The sequence below is a fragment of the Solea senegalensis genome, linkage group LG18, assembly GCF_019176455.1.
Source record: "Solea senegalensis isolate Sse05_10M linkage group LG18, IFAPA_SoseM_1, whole genome shotgun sequence".
NCBI classification, from domain to species: Eukaryota; Metazoa; Chordata; class Actinopteri; order Pleuronectiformes; family Soleidae; genus Solea; species Solea senegalensis.
Genome location: NC_058041.1, coordinates 18799771 through 18814810, shown reverse-complemented (window position 1 = coordinate 18814810; position 15040 = coordinate 18799771). Strand labels below are relative to the sequence as shown.

The window sequence follows — 15040 nt, the reverse complement described above, 5'->3', positions numbered from 1 at the left end:
TTGAATAAACATAAAAAACAAACAAACTTTTTAAAAAAAACTTCAATGACGAAGATGATGATGTTTTTTTTAAACGTAAGTGACGTAAATAGACGTAAACGTCAGTAAATATGTACATAAGGAACCCGGAAGTGGCTTCACCTGGATCCTGCTTCTCTCTGCGGTGCGTTTAAGGACCGTCGGTCTATTTTTTTTAAATTACACAAAAATGACAGAAAAAAACGTATTTTATTATTTTAATGTAACGTCTTTGTCTGTTTGATATTTAGAAGCTGTTCTTTACATGATGTTATTAGTGATTTAAGTAACTTTTGTGTTTGTCTGTATTGAATAGGCTTCCTTAAATTTAAGTTTAGCATTGTTTTATTGTTTAATCTGATTTGATTTGGTACCAGAATCCACCTGGGGTTATTTTGTGAGTTTGCTTGTTTTTTCCACAATAAACTCACACAAAATGACAATTTATTACATTTTAAAAAGTAGTTGTTTATATCCTTTTTTTTAATGTTTAATTTAACGTTATTTGATGTCTCATATCTTTTTTTTTAATCCTATCTAAATTATTGTTTTTGTTTGTTTAAATTAAAAGATTCATTTTGCATCATGAATATGTATATAAATGTGATAGGTGAACCTTTATGATCATATTACATATAAAATAGAAGTGTTTCATTCAATATCAAATGAAACACTTCTATTTTATATGAAATATGATCATAAATGTCATTATTTTTCTCAAAAGGTTTGACTTTTTTCACCTGTCCTGCCCCCTTCTGGCAAACTAGACACTAAACAGGCAAATTAAGTGTGATATCTAAGAATAATTCTGACTATTTCACGTCGTTTTTTGTCTTTAAATCTCGGTATTTTTTCCGAGCGTCCGTGAACGCAGCGTGAGTGGAGGAGATGATGATCAGTGTTGACGCGGTTCCACAGACAGAGGGACACACAGGGACAGACGGGACACACAGGGACACTCAGGGACAAACATGGGAAACACCGACTCTAAACTGCACTTCAGGAAAGCTGTTATCCAACTCACCACCAAAACTCAGGTAAAGTGTCATTTATCGTTTTTAAAACACGTTTTATTTTGAAAATCCTCCAGTGTTTTGATAATTACGTGTTCAGTTTGTGGAGATAAAAGTTCCAGCTGGCAGCACCTGCTTCACCTGAAGCTTCAGTTTCTGCTTCATCACGAGAAAAACACGAGAATCTTTTCACTTTGAACGATTTTCACTCTAAGTTTTTATTATTTCCTCATATTTTTACATTTTTCTTGCGCTTTAAAAAGCTGCTGAACAAATATTTAACCGTTTGTGGTTAATTTAAACGACTTAATTTTAATTACTAGGTGAATTTGAGGTGGAACTAAACAGTTACGTTATTGTTGTTTCTCTAAAGAACTTAAACGAGTGTATAAATAACATATTTACAGTTTGATGTTAGTTATCAGTGAAATAATTGGCTAAAGGAATTGTTTTAATGTGTTTTCTTAGATAAAATTCTGAATTTTCAAAGGAAAACAAAAGTTTGGAGGCTTTTTTAACTTCAAATTCTATTATATATATATATTATATATTATATATTATTGTATATTTTCGATTAGTTGACACATTTCTCTGTGTTAAAGAAAGAAGGTTTAAGAACTCATGAAGGAAAATCATGATCTTATTTCCTGCTGCGGCTAAAATCCCTGTAAACATCGCTTCTTTTCACACATTTATAATAATGTGAGAAAACCTTAAAGTCACCTGCCAGGTTTAATGCAAATTTAAGTTATTTTAAAAGCCATATTGTGTATATTTAACTTATTTAAATGTTATTTTGTGAAAACAAACCACAAACAGTCAAATGTTTGTATTATTATTTTGTTATATATTTTTAGTTTCACTGTTTTTTGCAACTCGATCTACGTCGGTGATTATTTGTGCATATTTCATGGTTAATTACAGTAAATATGCAATTTTTTTGAGTTTGGAGTTGATTTGGAAACAAACTGATGCCCCAAAATCTCTTGAAACGCCCCTGCAGACCACAGATGTTTTGCATCATGGGTAATTAAATTATAGTTTTTGTTCGTCATTACATTACATGTCATTTAGCAGACGCTTTTATCCAAAGTGACTTACAATAAGTGCATTTAAACATTTGGGTACAAATAAGAGCTAGAAGTAAGTAGGAGCTTCAAATAATCCAAACTATGAAGAGCTAGTCATAAGTGTGATGTGTTTTTCATGTCGATGGGGAGATCGTTCCACCATTTGGGAGCGAGGACAGTGAACAGTCTCGAGTTCTGCGAGTGCCTCTGCGATCCTCTCAGTGAGGGGGCAGCGAGCCGGTTTGCCGATGCAGAGCGGAGTGGGCGGGCTGGGGTGTAGGATTTGAACATGTCCTGGATGTAGGCTGGACCGGATCCGTTTGTAGCATGGAACGCAAGCACTAGAGTCTTGAAGCGGATGCGAGCAGCTACAGGAAGCCAGTGAAGGGAGCAGAGGAGCGGTGTAGTGTGGGAAAATTTTGGTAAGTTGAAGACCAGTCGAGCTGCTGCATTCTGGATGAGTTGCAGAGGTCGTATGGCACATGCAGGGAGACCAGCCAGGAGGGAGGTGCAGTAATCCAAGCGTGAGATGACAAGAGCCTGGACCAGAACCTGTGCCGCCTTCTGGGTTAGAAGAGGCCGTATCCTTCTGATGTTGTGCAACATGTATCTGCAAGATCTAGCTGTTGCAGCGATGTTGGCAGTGAGGGAGAGATGGTCGTCAAGTGTCACACCCAGGTTCCTTGCGGTGTGAGAAGGAGTTACCACAGAGTTGTCGAGGGTGATGGTTAGGTCTGTGGTGGGAGAAACTCAGTCTTGAGATTGAGTTTCAGGTGATGGTCAGACATCCACTGAGAGATGTCGGTCAGACAAGCGGTGATCCGTTCTGCTACATGTGTGTCGGAGCTGGGAAAAGAGAGAATGAGTTGGGTGTCATCGGCGTAGCTGTGATAGGAAAAACCATGAGAGAGACATGACAGAACCAAGAGAGTTGGTGTATAGAGGGAAGAGGAGAGGGCCCAGGACAGAACCCTGAGGGACCCCAGTAGCTAGAGGACAGGGTTCCGACACAGATCCTCTCTGTATGTTCGGTTTTGAAGATAGGACGAGAGTAGGGTAAGTGCAGAGCCTGAGACACCTAGTTCTTGAAGGGAGGAAGTAAGGATCTGGTGGTTAACTGTGTCAAACGCTGCAGAAAGGTCCAAGAGGATGAGCACAGAGGAGAGAGAGGCAGCCCTGGCAGTGTGGAGTTGCTCAGTGACAGCAAGAAGTGCAGTTTCGGTTGAGTGACCTGCTTTAAAACCAGACTGAAGAGGATCAAGAAGGTTGTTCCGGTGAAGGTAGGAGGTGAAGGTCTGTAGTTATTTACTTCAGACGGGTCAAGGGTGGATTTTTTAAGGAGGGGGGTCATTCTGGCTTCTTTAAGAGAGTCCGTAAAGCAACCAGATGGAGAAGCAACCATCTTATTCTTGTTCCTCTAGCAAGAATTTAAATGTGAAAATCCCCCACAAATTGTACCTTTAAACTGTGTCTTTAAACCGGGAATGTCGTGATTTGATGTTTCTGAGTGTTTCACGGAACTGTGATGAAGAGAACCGTGAAAAAACTTTGAAATTGATCGCTGGTGTTCGTGTGCCGCAGCCCGTGGAAGCCACAGACGACTCGTTCTGGGATCAGTTCTGGGCCGAGACGTCCACCAGCATCCACGATGTCTTTGCTCTGGTGCCGGCGGCCGAGATCAGAGCCGTGAGGGAGGAGTCTCCGTCCAACCTGGCAACCCTCTGCTACAAGGTGACGCACACACACACACAGTGCAGGAAGTCGTTGAGTGTTTCCAGGACGAGAGCAGGAATGCAGTTGCAGTTGCTGCTGCTGCTGCTGTTTGTTGTTCCCACACTCTAAGTGTTAAACTCAGTGAACGTTAAAGGTCGCGCACGTTAAAACTGTGGGACCTTTTTTTATTTTTTAGATGCAGTAAACGAGGAAAATGTCCAAAAACAAAAAAAACGTGAAATCAGATTTCTGTCTGAGGTCAAGTCTACAACACATTGAATGTTGTTCGTGACTATTGTCTGTTTTTTCCAGTGATTTTGCGTACTGCAGCTTTAAACCCTGTGTGTGTGTTTAAATCTGTGGGATTATGATTTCCACACTGCGACGCGTCTGAGGGCATCAACCTGACCTCACATCACCGCAGTACGTGAAATCACTGGAAAAAACAGACAATAGTCGCGTGACTATAAAAAAAAACGGTGTTACCACAGCAACGGTCAAAAACAGTCCTGAGAGTTGACGGAACATCAACAAACAATCGTCAACAACAGCAGACCTTTGAGTCAGTCACAGGATAAACCTGCGCTCAACGGCGCCCTCTACAACATTTAAAATAAACAAACGGATTCACCTACATATGTTTATCAAGATATGATCGAGAAAAAAAGTCCCTTGGGCCTTCAAATTGCAATTTTTGGGGCCATGTGTTTGAATGAACTACTTCTACAAGAGATTTACTCTCGACAAGATACGGATTAAAAGTCACCAAAAGATTTTCTTCGTGCCACATGATTGCGGCCGCTAGGGTGCGTCAAAGTTGTGGTTATTTCTGCAGACTCACCAAAAAATATCAACTGATTGCACTTCAAAGAAAGTAAAACAAAACAGTAGGGGGCCTAAATTTGAGCCTTGGGGAACACCACAATACAATTTTGAGCATTAATGAGCCTACAGAAGTGTCGGCTTTTAAAAGTAGGGGGCCTACAGTAGCGCCTTGTGGAACACCACGATTCAACTGTGTGTGTTTGTGTGTCCTCAGGCAGTGGAGCGGTTGGTCCAGGGCGCAGACTCAGGATGTCCGTCAGACAAAGAACGTCAGGTCGTCCTCAACTGCACTCGTCTGCTCACACGGATCCTGCCGCACATCTTCGAGGACGCAGACTGGAGAGGCTTCTTCTGGTCCACTGTTCCCGGCGCGGGCAGAGCCCGGGTACGTACCATGCTGACAGGAAGCGGAAAAAAAACACAGCTCTTATTGGAGTGAGTGTCGATTTTATTTGGAACACTCCCTGCACCAAACCCCATAGAGAAAATCAGTGATTTTAACATCACACACGAAGGAGTTGTTGATCCATCACTAAGTTCAGATGTCTTATTTTGTCAATTCAGCTTTTGAAATCCTTTGTTCAGATTTACCTCAGTGACACAAAGTGACCACACGAGACAGCAATAGACCAGCAGCTCTGTGTTTCCGCGAGCTAAAATTGCTGGTTTTCTCAATGGGGTTTGGTGTGGGAGAGTGAGTGGTTTACAAACTTCAGTTTCCTGTTGGAAAAGTCTGTCTCACCGTGAGATAAAGACATGGAAAACCTTCTTAAAGATATCATAGACTTAAACTGACGTAGATTTTAGAGTCTTTTGTTAAGTGGTGAAAATCCATTTTTTTCCTTGTGTCTCTGCTAAGACTGAGATGAAACTACACTTAAAAAAACAACCTCTGAGAATCTTTGGTTTAAAGCTGTAGCTCAGGTTTAAAGTGATGCTCTGATTTTCAGAGTGTGAGCTGTTGATGTTGTCGAGGTCACTGTCCGACCACCATCACACTCCTCCTCCTGATGCTTCTCTGGTTACCTGGTCTGCAGGGGACTAAACACTGCCCATATTGTGTGTGTGTGTGTGTGTGTGTGTGGGATTGGATGTTGTGTAATTAAAGTGACTGAGCTGCAGCAGCAGGAACAATCTGATGGTTTGTTTGTGACTGTTCAGTTTTAACGTCAACTTATGAATTCATTCATTCATTCATTCATTCATGATTCATAGATCATGGGATGTGTCCAGTAAATCCATCCGTTTACTTCTCCTCTTACTGTATTTTTACGTGCCATAATTGCTTTGTGTCTCTCGTCTTGCAGCATTTGGACGAGGACGAGGACGCTGAAGCTCGGCCTCTGGCTGAGTCGCTGCTGCTGGCCGTCACCGACCTTCTCTTCTGTCCAGATTTCACCGTCCAGAGAGACAAGAGGAGCAGCCAGGTGAGTCCACGGTTCACTCTGTCATTAAAGCTGCAGTAGGCGACACGCGATTGACGTCACTGACCATTTTGAATGAAGTTAAACATGAGCAAATTCTGGTTTTTGGTCTTATAGGGAGACTTATGTAGACCAATGACAGAGCAGTTTAGAGAGAGGGGGAAGGCGTCACCATATGGTGCAACCACTGTGTGGCGATGTAGAGTTAAACACAAAAAATAATAAAAAAACATTTGCACTGTGTCTGTCCAGATAAAAAAATGGTTTACAAAGGTAGGGGGCCTATATTGAAGCCCTGAGGAACACCACGATTCAATGAGTTTGGTGTTAAACACAATTGAACATGTGATAATGTGGGTGGAGCCTTTTAGAAATGGAAAAAATTACCTTGATATGTTTGCGTCTGTTGTTTGCATCTGTTAGCATTGCAAATGCAAATATCATCTTAACGTGTACCTTAGTATATGCCAGTGGTGTCAGTTTAAAAAAAAGTAGGGGATCTACATTAAAGATTTGGGGAACACCACGATTCAATTTACAACTTTTAAATATATTTAAAAATAAGAATATTCATCAGTTTTAAGAGACTATAATCCCAACATACATGTTTTAAATGTGGGTGGAGCCTTGTATAAATGTAGAGTTTGCCTCAAGGAATTTGTCACATATGAAACGTGTGCATTTACATTTTATTAATTTTCTTTAGCCCGGAAGCTACAGCTATGTTGGTTTAAAAAAAAGTAGGAGATCTACATTAGAGCCTTGGGAAACACCATGTTTTAATGTATATCTTTTCGATTAATATTTGGAGGAGGTGTGGGCGGGGCCTGTCAGAAATAGAAGGACGCCTCTAGGAATTTGTCTCATGTGAAACGTGTGCATCTGTTAGCAATGCTAATACAAACATGAACTTTTGTTTTTAGCCCTAAAGCTACATCAGTGTCAGTTTTAAAAAAAAAGTAGGGGATCTACAGTTGAACCTGGTGGAACAGCAGGATCAACATACAGCTTTTAGATGAATATTCATCAGTTTAAAAAAGAGATGATAAATGCAGTAAAACAAGCGTGTGCATCTGCATGTGCTCAGCTGAGCCTCCATCCCATAACTTTGCTATTTAACAACCTGGAGAAGAAGACCTGACAATTTCAAAGTGTTTTGCTGTTTCTTTCCATGTGAAAAAACCACTGCAAACATGAAGTTAGTGTTTACGTTCTTTTAGCCCTGAGGCTACAACAGTGAAACTGCTGCTGTTTGTCTAAAGTCTCTGTTACTTCTCGGCCCCCGCGGTGGTGCAGCGGGCCGTCGCCACCTTCACTCGACCTCGTTGTCACAGGCAGTCGCTCCAGTTAATGAGTGACTCGGCCGGAGACGGACAGACGGACAGACGGAGGCGTGGCCATGTTTGTTAACTGGGCTGATGGAGTCGTGTTGAGCAAACACGTTTGAAGACACGGTGGAAAAGTCACCACCTGTTGTTGTTGTTGTTTTTAGTCGTCACAGTGGATTTGAGCCTCTTAAAGAAATCTCTGACTTCACTTTTGCACCTTCTTTAAAACTCAAATATATTTGAGGTTCTTACAGGAATAAGATTGATTTTAATGACTGGTGCCATTTTTTTAGAAATGAAGTACATTTTTTGGCCCATACTTTTTCTCCATCTAATAAACTATAACTCATAAATGATAACAAATAATACAAAACCTCGGTAAAACTAATATTCTGTCTCTCCAATCTTACATTTGTTTACTATTTATAAAAATATAATGTATAAACTAAATACAAATACATGAAACAGGTCATTAAATACTAATAAAGTAAAGTTTTTGTGACTTAGCAATTTTTCCCAAGTGGCTGAGAATTTTTTTTTTAAATTAGCTGATTAATTAAAAACCTAATCCAGCAATAACAATGTTTTAAAAGTTGTAAATAAATATCAGCCACATGGCGGTGCTGTAATCAAGACATAAATGTAAATTGTATATTGTATAAAATGTACATAATTTTATCATAACATACATCCTTAAAGACGTGAAATACAAGTTTTTATTTTAACACGTTTTTTGGACATATCCGTCCAGAACATCCAGTTTAAGAGGGGGCGGAGCCTAGGGTTTTGCAAGCAGGAAGCAGGACACAAAGCTCTTCCTGTCGTGTTCTCACGTCAGTTCACTTGGACATTATTTTTTCCAGATATTAACTAATAGGAAAAGTTCCCAAAAAAAGTCCAAAAGTCGGGTCATTTCAGGTGAAACGCAAATTTGTATGAAGTGTGACTACTCCCTTAGTTTTTTTGCGCTAAATAGTTTTGGTTGATTTGATTAAATTTGAACAATGAAAGTAACGTATACTATTTAATTAAACAACAGATATTTTATTCATTCACCAGCACAGACTGACACCATTCTTCACCCGTGTGTGTGTGTGTCCATGCTTGTGTGTGTCCGTGTCCTTCACGTCCCTCGTGTCAAATCTATTCATAAAGCTGAACTTATCTGCGCTGAGGTGTCGCACTCAGATTATTGTCACACGTAGAGAACACGGTTCCTTTAGTGAGTCAAAGCAAAACAAAACTACACCATCTACATCTATATATACTGTTTATATTTATATATATACAGTATATATGTATTTATACATATATACTGTATATATATGTACAGTATATACAACATGTGTGAATGTAATTATGAGCATACACTGTAAAAAAAAGAAAAAAACAGCCAGATTAGAATGACAATTTTCTTGTTTTAAGATCAAATGTTTCTGTTTTATATGACGAGGAAAGAAAATGAAGAATGTCCTTCATGTCCTCACTCGTGTCTCTGCTGCAGGACACAGTGGAGGACGTCCACTCCATAGACAGCTGTGAGTACATCTGGGAGTCCGGGGTCGGCTTCGCTCAGTCGCCTCCTCTGAGCTACATCCATGACCTGAACAGGTGAGATTTGTGGGCGGAGCCTAGTTCATTAGTTAAAGCCTCGTCTTTACTTTTGCAGATGAACGATATGATCCACGCGATGTAGGTGTTTTCATGTGTATGTTCATGTGGACACAAGCAGGACCTCCTTTATCTGTGAAGGTCCAGGTCTTCTTCAGTAGTTCACTGGAAACTTGACTTAGTTAAGTTAGGTTTAAAGATACTTCACCTCTCAGCAAAGAGCCTTCTTCAGTTCTTCTGAAGAACTTCTAAAGTGAAGAAGGCTTCTCGAGGTCTGTAGAACTTCTGAAGAGTTCTGAAGAACTCCTTAGGAACTGAAGAAACTTTCTTCAGTTCGAAAGAACTTCTAAAGTGAAGAAGGCCTCTCGGGGTCTGTAGAACTTCTAAAGACATCTAAAGGGTTCTGAAGAACTTCTAAAGAAGTGGAGAAACCTTTTTTATTTCTGAAGAACTTTGTTTGGGGACCCAGAATTAATCTTCCACGACCCATCTTTGGGTCCCTGACCTGGTCTTTGGGAACCACTGATCTACAGTCTAATCACAGCAGAACAATAAAACATCACTGTCTTATTGGGCCACGATGGCAGTCAAAGCAGATCTGCTGGACCACACAGTAGTTACTTCACACGGTCTGATGCACTTCTAGGTTATTTTAAACTTGAACAGGTTTTTAAGGTTCCACAAGTCCAAATGGAAATCAAAATTTTGGATAAAACGTGACCTTGGAGGCAGTACAGGTTTGATGTTTCGATGTTTGCTGGTGTTTCTTCAGGACGGAGCTCCTGAAGCTGCTCCTCACCTGTTTCTCTGAGGCCATGTACCTGCCTCCGTTCACTGACGCCAAAAACCTCAACCCCTGGGTCTCCTTCTTCTGCTCCATGGAAAACCGGTAACACATGTTGATCTTGTGGCCGTTACACGCCGTCACGCGTGACTTCTCCGTGTGGAAACCTGACCACTTATCTTCGCAGACACGCCCTTCCTCTGTTCACCTCCCTCATCAATGTGGTCTGTGCCTACGACCCCGTCGGCTACGGCTTCCCCTACAACCACCTGCTGTTCTCCGACCACCGGGAGCAGCTGGTGGAGCAGGCGGTCCAGATCCTCATCGTCACCCTGGAACACGAAGGCGGTTCGGCTGCCGGCACCGCCGTCCAGGTGGAGGTGGAGCAGGAAGTAAGAATCCATGATTTTAGAAATGTTACTTTAAATGAAAACACTGATACTGATCCGGTTTTTGTTGTTTTCAGTCCGCTGGACCTGACAACCTCTTTGTGAACTATCTCTCCAGGATCCACAGAGAAGAGGTAAGCTGAGACGGAACCCTGAGCAGACTCCCGTCCTCCCACGTCTCACAGTGTGTCTTTGTCTCTTTGTTCGTCAGGACCTCAGCTTTATTCTGAAAGGACTGGCTCGGCTGCTCAACAACCCGCTGCTGCAGACGTACCTGCCCCGGTCCACCAAGAAGATCCAGTTCCACCAGGAGCTGCTTATCCTCTTCTGGAAGTTCTGTGACTTCAACAAGGTGTGTTCATGGAACTCAAGAGCAAATTACAGCAGAAACAAACATTTAAAACATGAATCTCAAAGAAACGGTTGGTAAAAATGTATTCAGGGGCCCAAAAAAAATCTCCTGTGACCCATCTGTGGGTCCCAACCCACAGTAATGTTATTGAACCTGTTGATATATTTAGTCAGTTCTGAGTTTCATCATATTTGTTTACATACTCACTTCACTCAATGTGATTTTTGCCCCCTGGTGGCTGGTCAAGCATTTCAATCATTGGTGTTTTGGCAGAACTTTTGGACCCAATGACCCACTGTTAAAAAACGTCTACTATCGTCACGCACGGTCCAATTTTCCAATTCAGAAAGTGCGTCCGTACAGTTTTCACTGAAGAATCATTTTAGCATTTTTAAAATACTTTTATATTTGCATTAGAGAATTAATTTATAGAAATCTAAGTTTTTCAGTGAAATTACTTTTTTTTTTGTTTTATAGAAATTCCTTTTCTTCGTGTTGAAGAGCAGCAACGTGTTGGACGTGTTGGTTCCTGTCCTGTTCTACCTGAACGACGCCAGAGCGGATCAGTGTGAGTCACGTGAACGTTTGTGTTTGAAGATTAAAAATCAGCTTTCATTAAAAGTCTGTTTCTGTGTCTGCAGCTCGCGTTGGTCTCATGCACATCGGCGTCTTCGTTCTCCTGCTGCTGAGCGGCGAGAGGAACTTTGGCGTCCGCCTGAATAAAGCGTACACGCTGCGCGTTCCCATGGACATTCCTGTTTTCAGCGGAAACCACGCCGACCTGCTCATCGTGGTCAGAAATTATTGTCAGAAACTCAATATTACCCTTGCATTTTCTAATAGAAATAATTATTATTCATGACATTTTCATGTTCAGATCTTCCATAAGATAATTACCAGTGGACACCAGCGTCTCCAGCCGCTCTTTGACTGCCTGCTCACCGTCATCGTCAACAGTGAGTATGGAACTGCTGCCTTCTGGTGGCTGAACAGGAGAAGTGCAGTATATTTAACAGTTTCACCTGCATGTAAAAAACAGCAATTTGTGGCATTCTGTGTGACCTGATGACCTCTGGCCGGGTCTCTGACCTCAAGTGCGAAGTTTAGTGCAGATTTGTTGATGTACGGCAGAGTTACAGGTCACTTCCTGTTTTGTGGCAAAATGGTCAGAATTTGTCAAAATTCCATTGTTTGCTGTGGCCACGCCCTTTTGAATTCGCAAGACCTGTTCGTAACTTTACATCTTTGATGTGTCCAGAACAAATTGACCAAATTCAAAATGGCCGACTTCCTGTTGAGTTGGCGCCATGGTCCCAATTGACTTTTTTGTTGGTCTTGTCCTGTTATATGTTTTCACCAAGTTTCGTGAATTTAGGTGTAACTTGTTTCCTGCGTTCATAATGAACACATGAACTTCACAGTGACTCCCTCCACCCTCCCACAGTTTCACCGTATCTGAAGAGCTTGTCAATGGTCGCGGCCAACAAGCTGCTGCACCTACTGGAGGCCTTCTCCACACCGTGGTTCCTGTTCTCGTCTCCTCAGAACCATCACCTGGTCTTCTTCCTGCTCGAGGTCTTCAACAACCTCATCCAGTATCAGTTTGACGGTGAGAACATTGAAACATCTACGATGTAGAAAACCTCTCCTCTGATTCTGACCTGGAAATCTTCACCTTTTCACCTTTTCAGGAAACTACAACCTGGTTTACGCCGTCATCCGTAAGAGGAACTTTCCACCAGCTCGCCAACCTGCCGTCCGACAGGACGTCCATTCAGAAGGCGCTGCAGAAAACCAGGAAGTCCAAGATGAGCCGGTGCAGCTCCACAGAGAACGAGTCAATGCCGGGTTCTAGACCGGCCGAACCTGCTGAGCCCGGGAAACTCAAAACCAGTTTAGAGGCAACACCAGGTCTGAAGTTTATTTAGTTTTCAGGTGTCAGTGTTTGTGTTTAGCTACAGCTAATGCTAAAGCTAATTTTTAATTTCAGAAAAAAACACTACTTTTTTTCTGAATTAATGAGACAATTTTTCCGCAAAATATTTTTCACTTATTTTTTCAGGAGAAATGTAGTAAAGTGACATAAATTTAATAACTTACTCGCTGAGCTTATGCTCCGCCCTCTCTCTCTCTCTCTTTGCTCATTGTCACTTGCTAGCTCGAGTTATCATCGTAGCTGGTTTAGCATCGCAGGTTTTCAAAGATGTTTGTCAGAAATCTGTAAATGTGTGTTTCTCGTGGCCTGACCTTAATGAACCAATAGAAAGCAGCTGTTTGCCAATGCTAAGCTAAGTTAGCTTGCCGTTCATTCATCATTTAGTCTTTATTTGTTCAAAGATTTTCCTGAAAATTCATGTTCAGTCTTTTTTCCGCAGGAATCGACACGATAACAGAAAAGACGCAGGTGAGCGAGAACGGCCTCCTGGTGGTCGTCCCTCACTCTGCGACCGTGGATGTCGGCGCAGTGGGCGGAGCCAACGACACAGAGTCCAACTCGGAGCGAGACCACGAGGTGGGCGAGGCCAACAAACACCGTGACACCGCTGTCGCTGTTTTTAAACCTGTCTGATTTTAAATGATCGTTCGTTTATAAACAGTTTTAATGTTTGTTTATAAAACAGTTTTTATATGTTTTGTTTGTAAACAGTTTTTATGTTTGTTTATAAACAGTTTTTATATGTTTGTTATAAACAGTTTTTTATATGTTTGTTATAAACAGTTTTTTATATGTTTGTTATAAACAGTTTTTATATGTTTGTTATAAACTAAACAGTTTTCTATATGTTTGTTTATAAACATTTTTTATATGTTTGTTTATAAACAGTTTTTATATGTTTGCTCATAAACAGTTTTTATATGTTTGTTATAAACTGTTTTTATATGTTATAAACAGTTTTTATGTTTGTTTATAAACAGTTTTTTATGTTAGTTCATAAACAGTTTTTATGTTTGTTTATAAACAGTTTTTATATGTTTGTTATAAACAGTTTTTATGTTTGTTTATAAACAGTTTTTTATGTTTGTTCATAAACAGTTTTTATGTTTGTTTATAAACAGGTTTTATATGTTTGTTATAAACAGTTTTTTATATGTTTGTTATAAACTGTTTTTATGTTTGTTTATAAACAGGTTTGTCTCACAGACTCAGAGTCATGCAGGAGTCGGATGTCGAGCGTGTCGTCGCCAGCGGCAACGTGCAGCGCGACCTCAAACTGGGTGACGTCGTGGAAAGCTAAACTTCCTCTGCAGACGATTATGAGGCTGCTGCAGGTGTTAGTGCCTCAAGTAGAGAAGATTTGCATCGACAAGTGAGGAATTCAATTATTGCAAATGTTGCACAATTTTAATCTCATTTAATAATCAGAAGCTCATGTTCATGTTGTTGTCGCCCCCTGGTGGTCATATCACTGTTCATCAGTCACTTGAAATATTTTTTGCCAGATTTTCTGAATGAATGAGACTTGTTTTCTTGATTTTTGTCAGGTTTTTTTTTTTCCTTTTTTTTTCCTATGGGAATAGTAATTATGATCCTTCATGTGAAGAAGGTGATTATTAAAATAAAACGTATTAAGTCTAAGTCAGTTTCCACGGTGACGGACAGGCACGTACAGTCCTTGAATCTGCAGACGTTTACGTTCGTCGGAGATGAATCTGTATTTTATTTTTCTAATTCAATCATTTCCTCTGCAGGGGTTTGACCGACGAGTCAGAAATCCTGAAGTTCCTTCAGCACGGCACGCTGGTCGGTCTCCTGCCGATCCCTCACCCCATCCTCATCAGGAAGTACCAGGCTAACGCGGGCACGGCCGTGTGGTTCCGCACGTACATGTGGGGAGTCATTTATCTGCGGTACGACAAAAAAAACTACATCGAAATGTACATTTGTCCATTTTTTTGTCTATTATTTGTTTTTAATTCTCCAATTCTCTGTTTCCATAGCAACGTGGATCCTCCAATCTGGTACGACACGGACATCAGGCTGTTTGAGATCCAGAGGATTTAAAGATTCTCGTGTCTTTATTTAAAGAACAAGCAGCGGCCGTTTTGTTTCATTTTAAATGAATTAATGCAAGTTTTTTCTTTTTGCCACAAAAATGCTGCATTTATTTGAGTTGAAGCAGATTTTTACACATTTTCATGACTTTTTCCTTCATCGTCGTCGCACATGTTATAAATCACTGGAAAAGACTTTGATTCACATCAAACACAAACATGGACTGAAATAAGAGACTGAAAACATCAGAACATCCTTTTTTTTGTTCTTGCCGAAACATGAACGTGTGAATATGGTTCATGTTACATTCTTCAGAATTAAAGACAGATTCTGTTCATTAAATAAACGTCCTGGTGCCAGTGATTCTTTACTTTTTAGCACAAGACAAACGCGAGTTCAGTGTCAAAATTAGACCGTTTATGTCCTTGTTATCTATTTATTTTAATATTTTAATATACGTCTGACAACAAAACTTGTGATCAGATTTACCTAACGTGTAAATTCTGCTGTTTTTATGCT

General features: G+C 40.6%; 1 protein-coding gene across 1 annotated transcript; it reads left to right on the top strand.

Moving 5' to 3' along the window:
- The first annotated feature begins 951 nt into the window (after positions 1–951).
- On the top strand, positions 952–14867 carry hid1b (HID1 domain containing b). The gene is given in 19 exon segments (XM_044014266.1): positions 952–1055; positions 3683–3832; positions 4854–5024; positions 5947–6066; positions 8896–9002; positions 9775–9891; positions 9974–10178; positions 10253–10309; positions 10387–10527; positions 11005–11095; positions 11169–11320; positions 11405–11483; positions 11972–12136; positions 12219–12258; positions 12260–12438; positions 12903–13039; positions 13657–13835; positions 14218–14376; positions 14467–14867. Coding segments are annotated over 19 exon segments (2379 nt in total). The 5' UTR covers positions 952–989; the 3' UTR covers positions 14531–14867.
- The last annotated feature ends 173 nt before the right edge of the window (positions 14868–15040 follow it).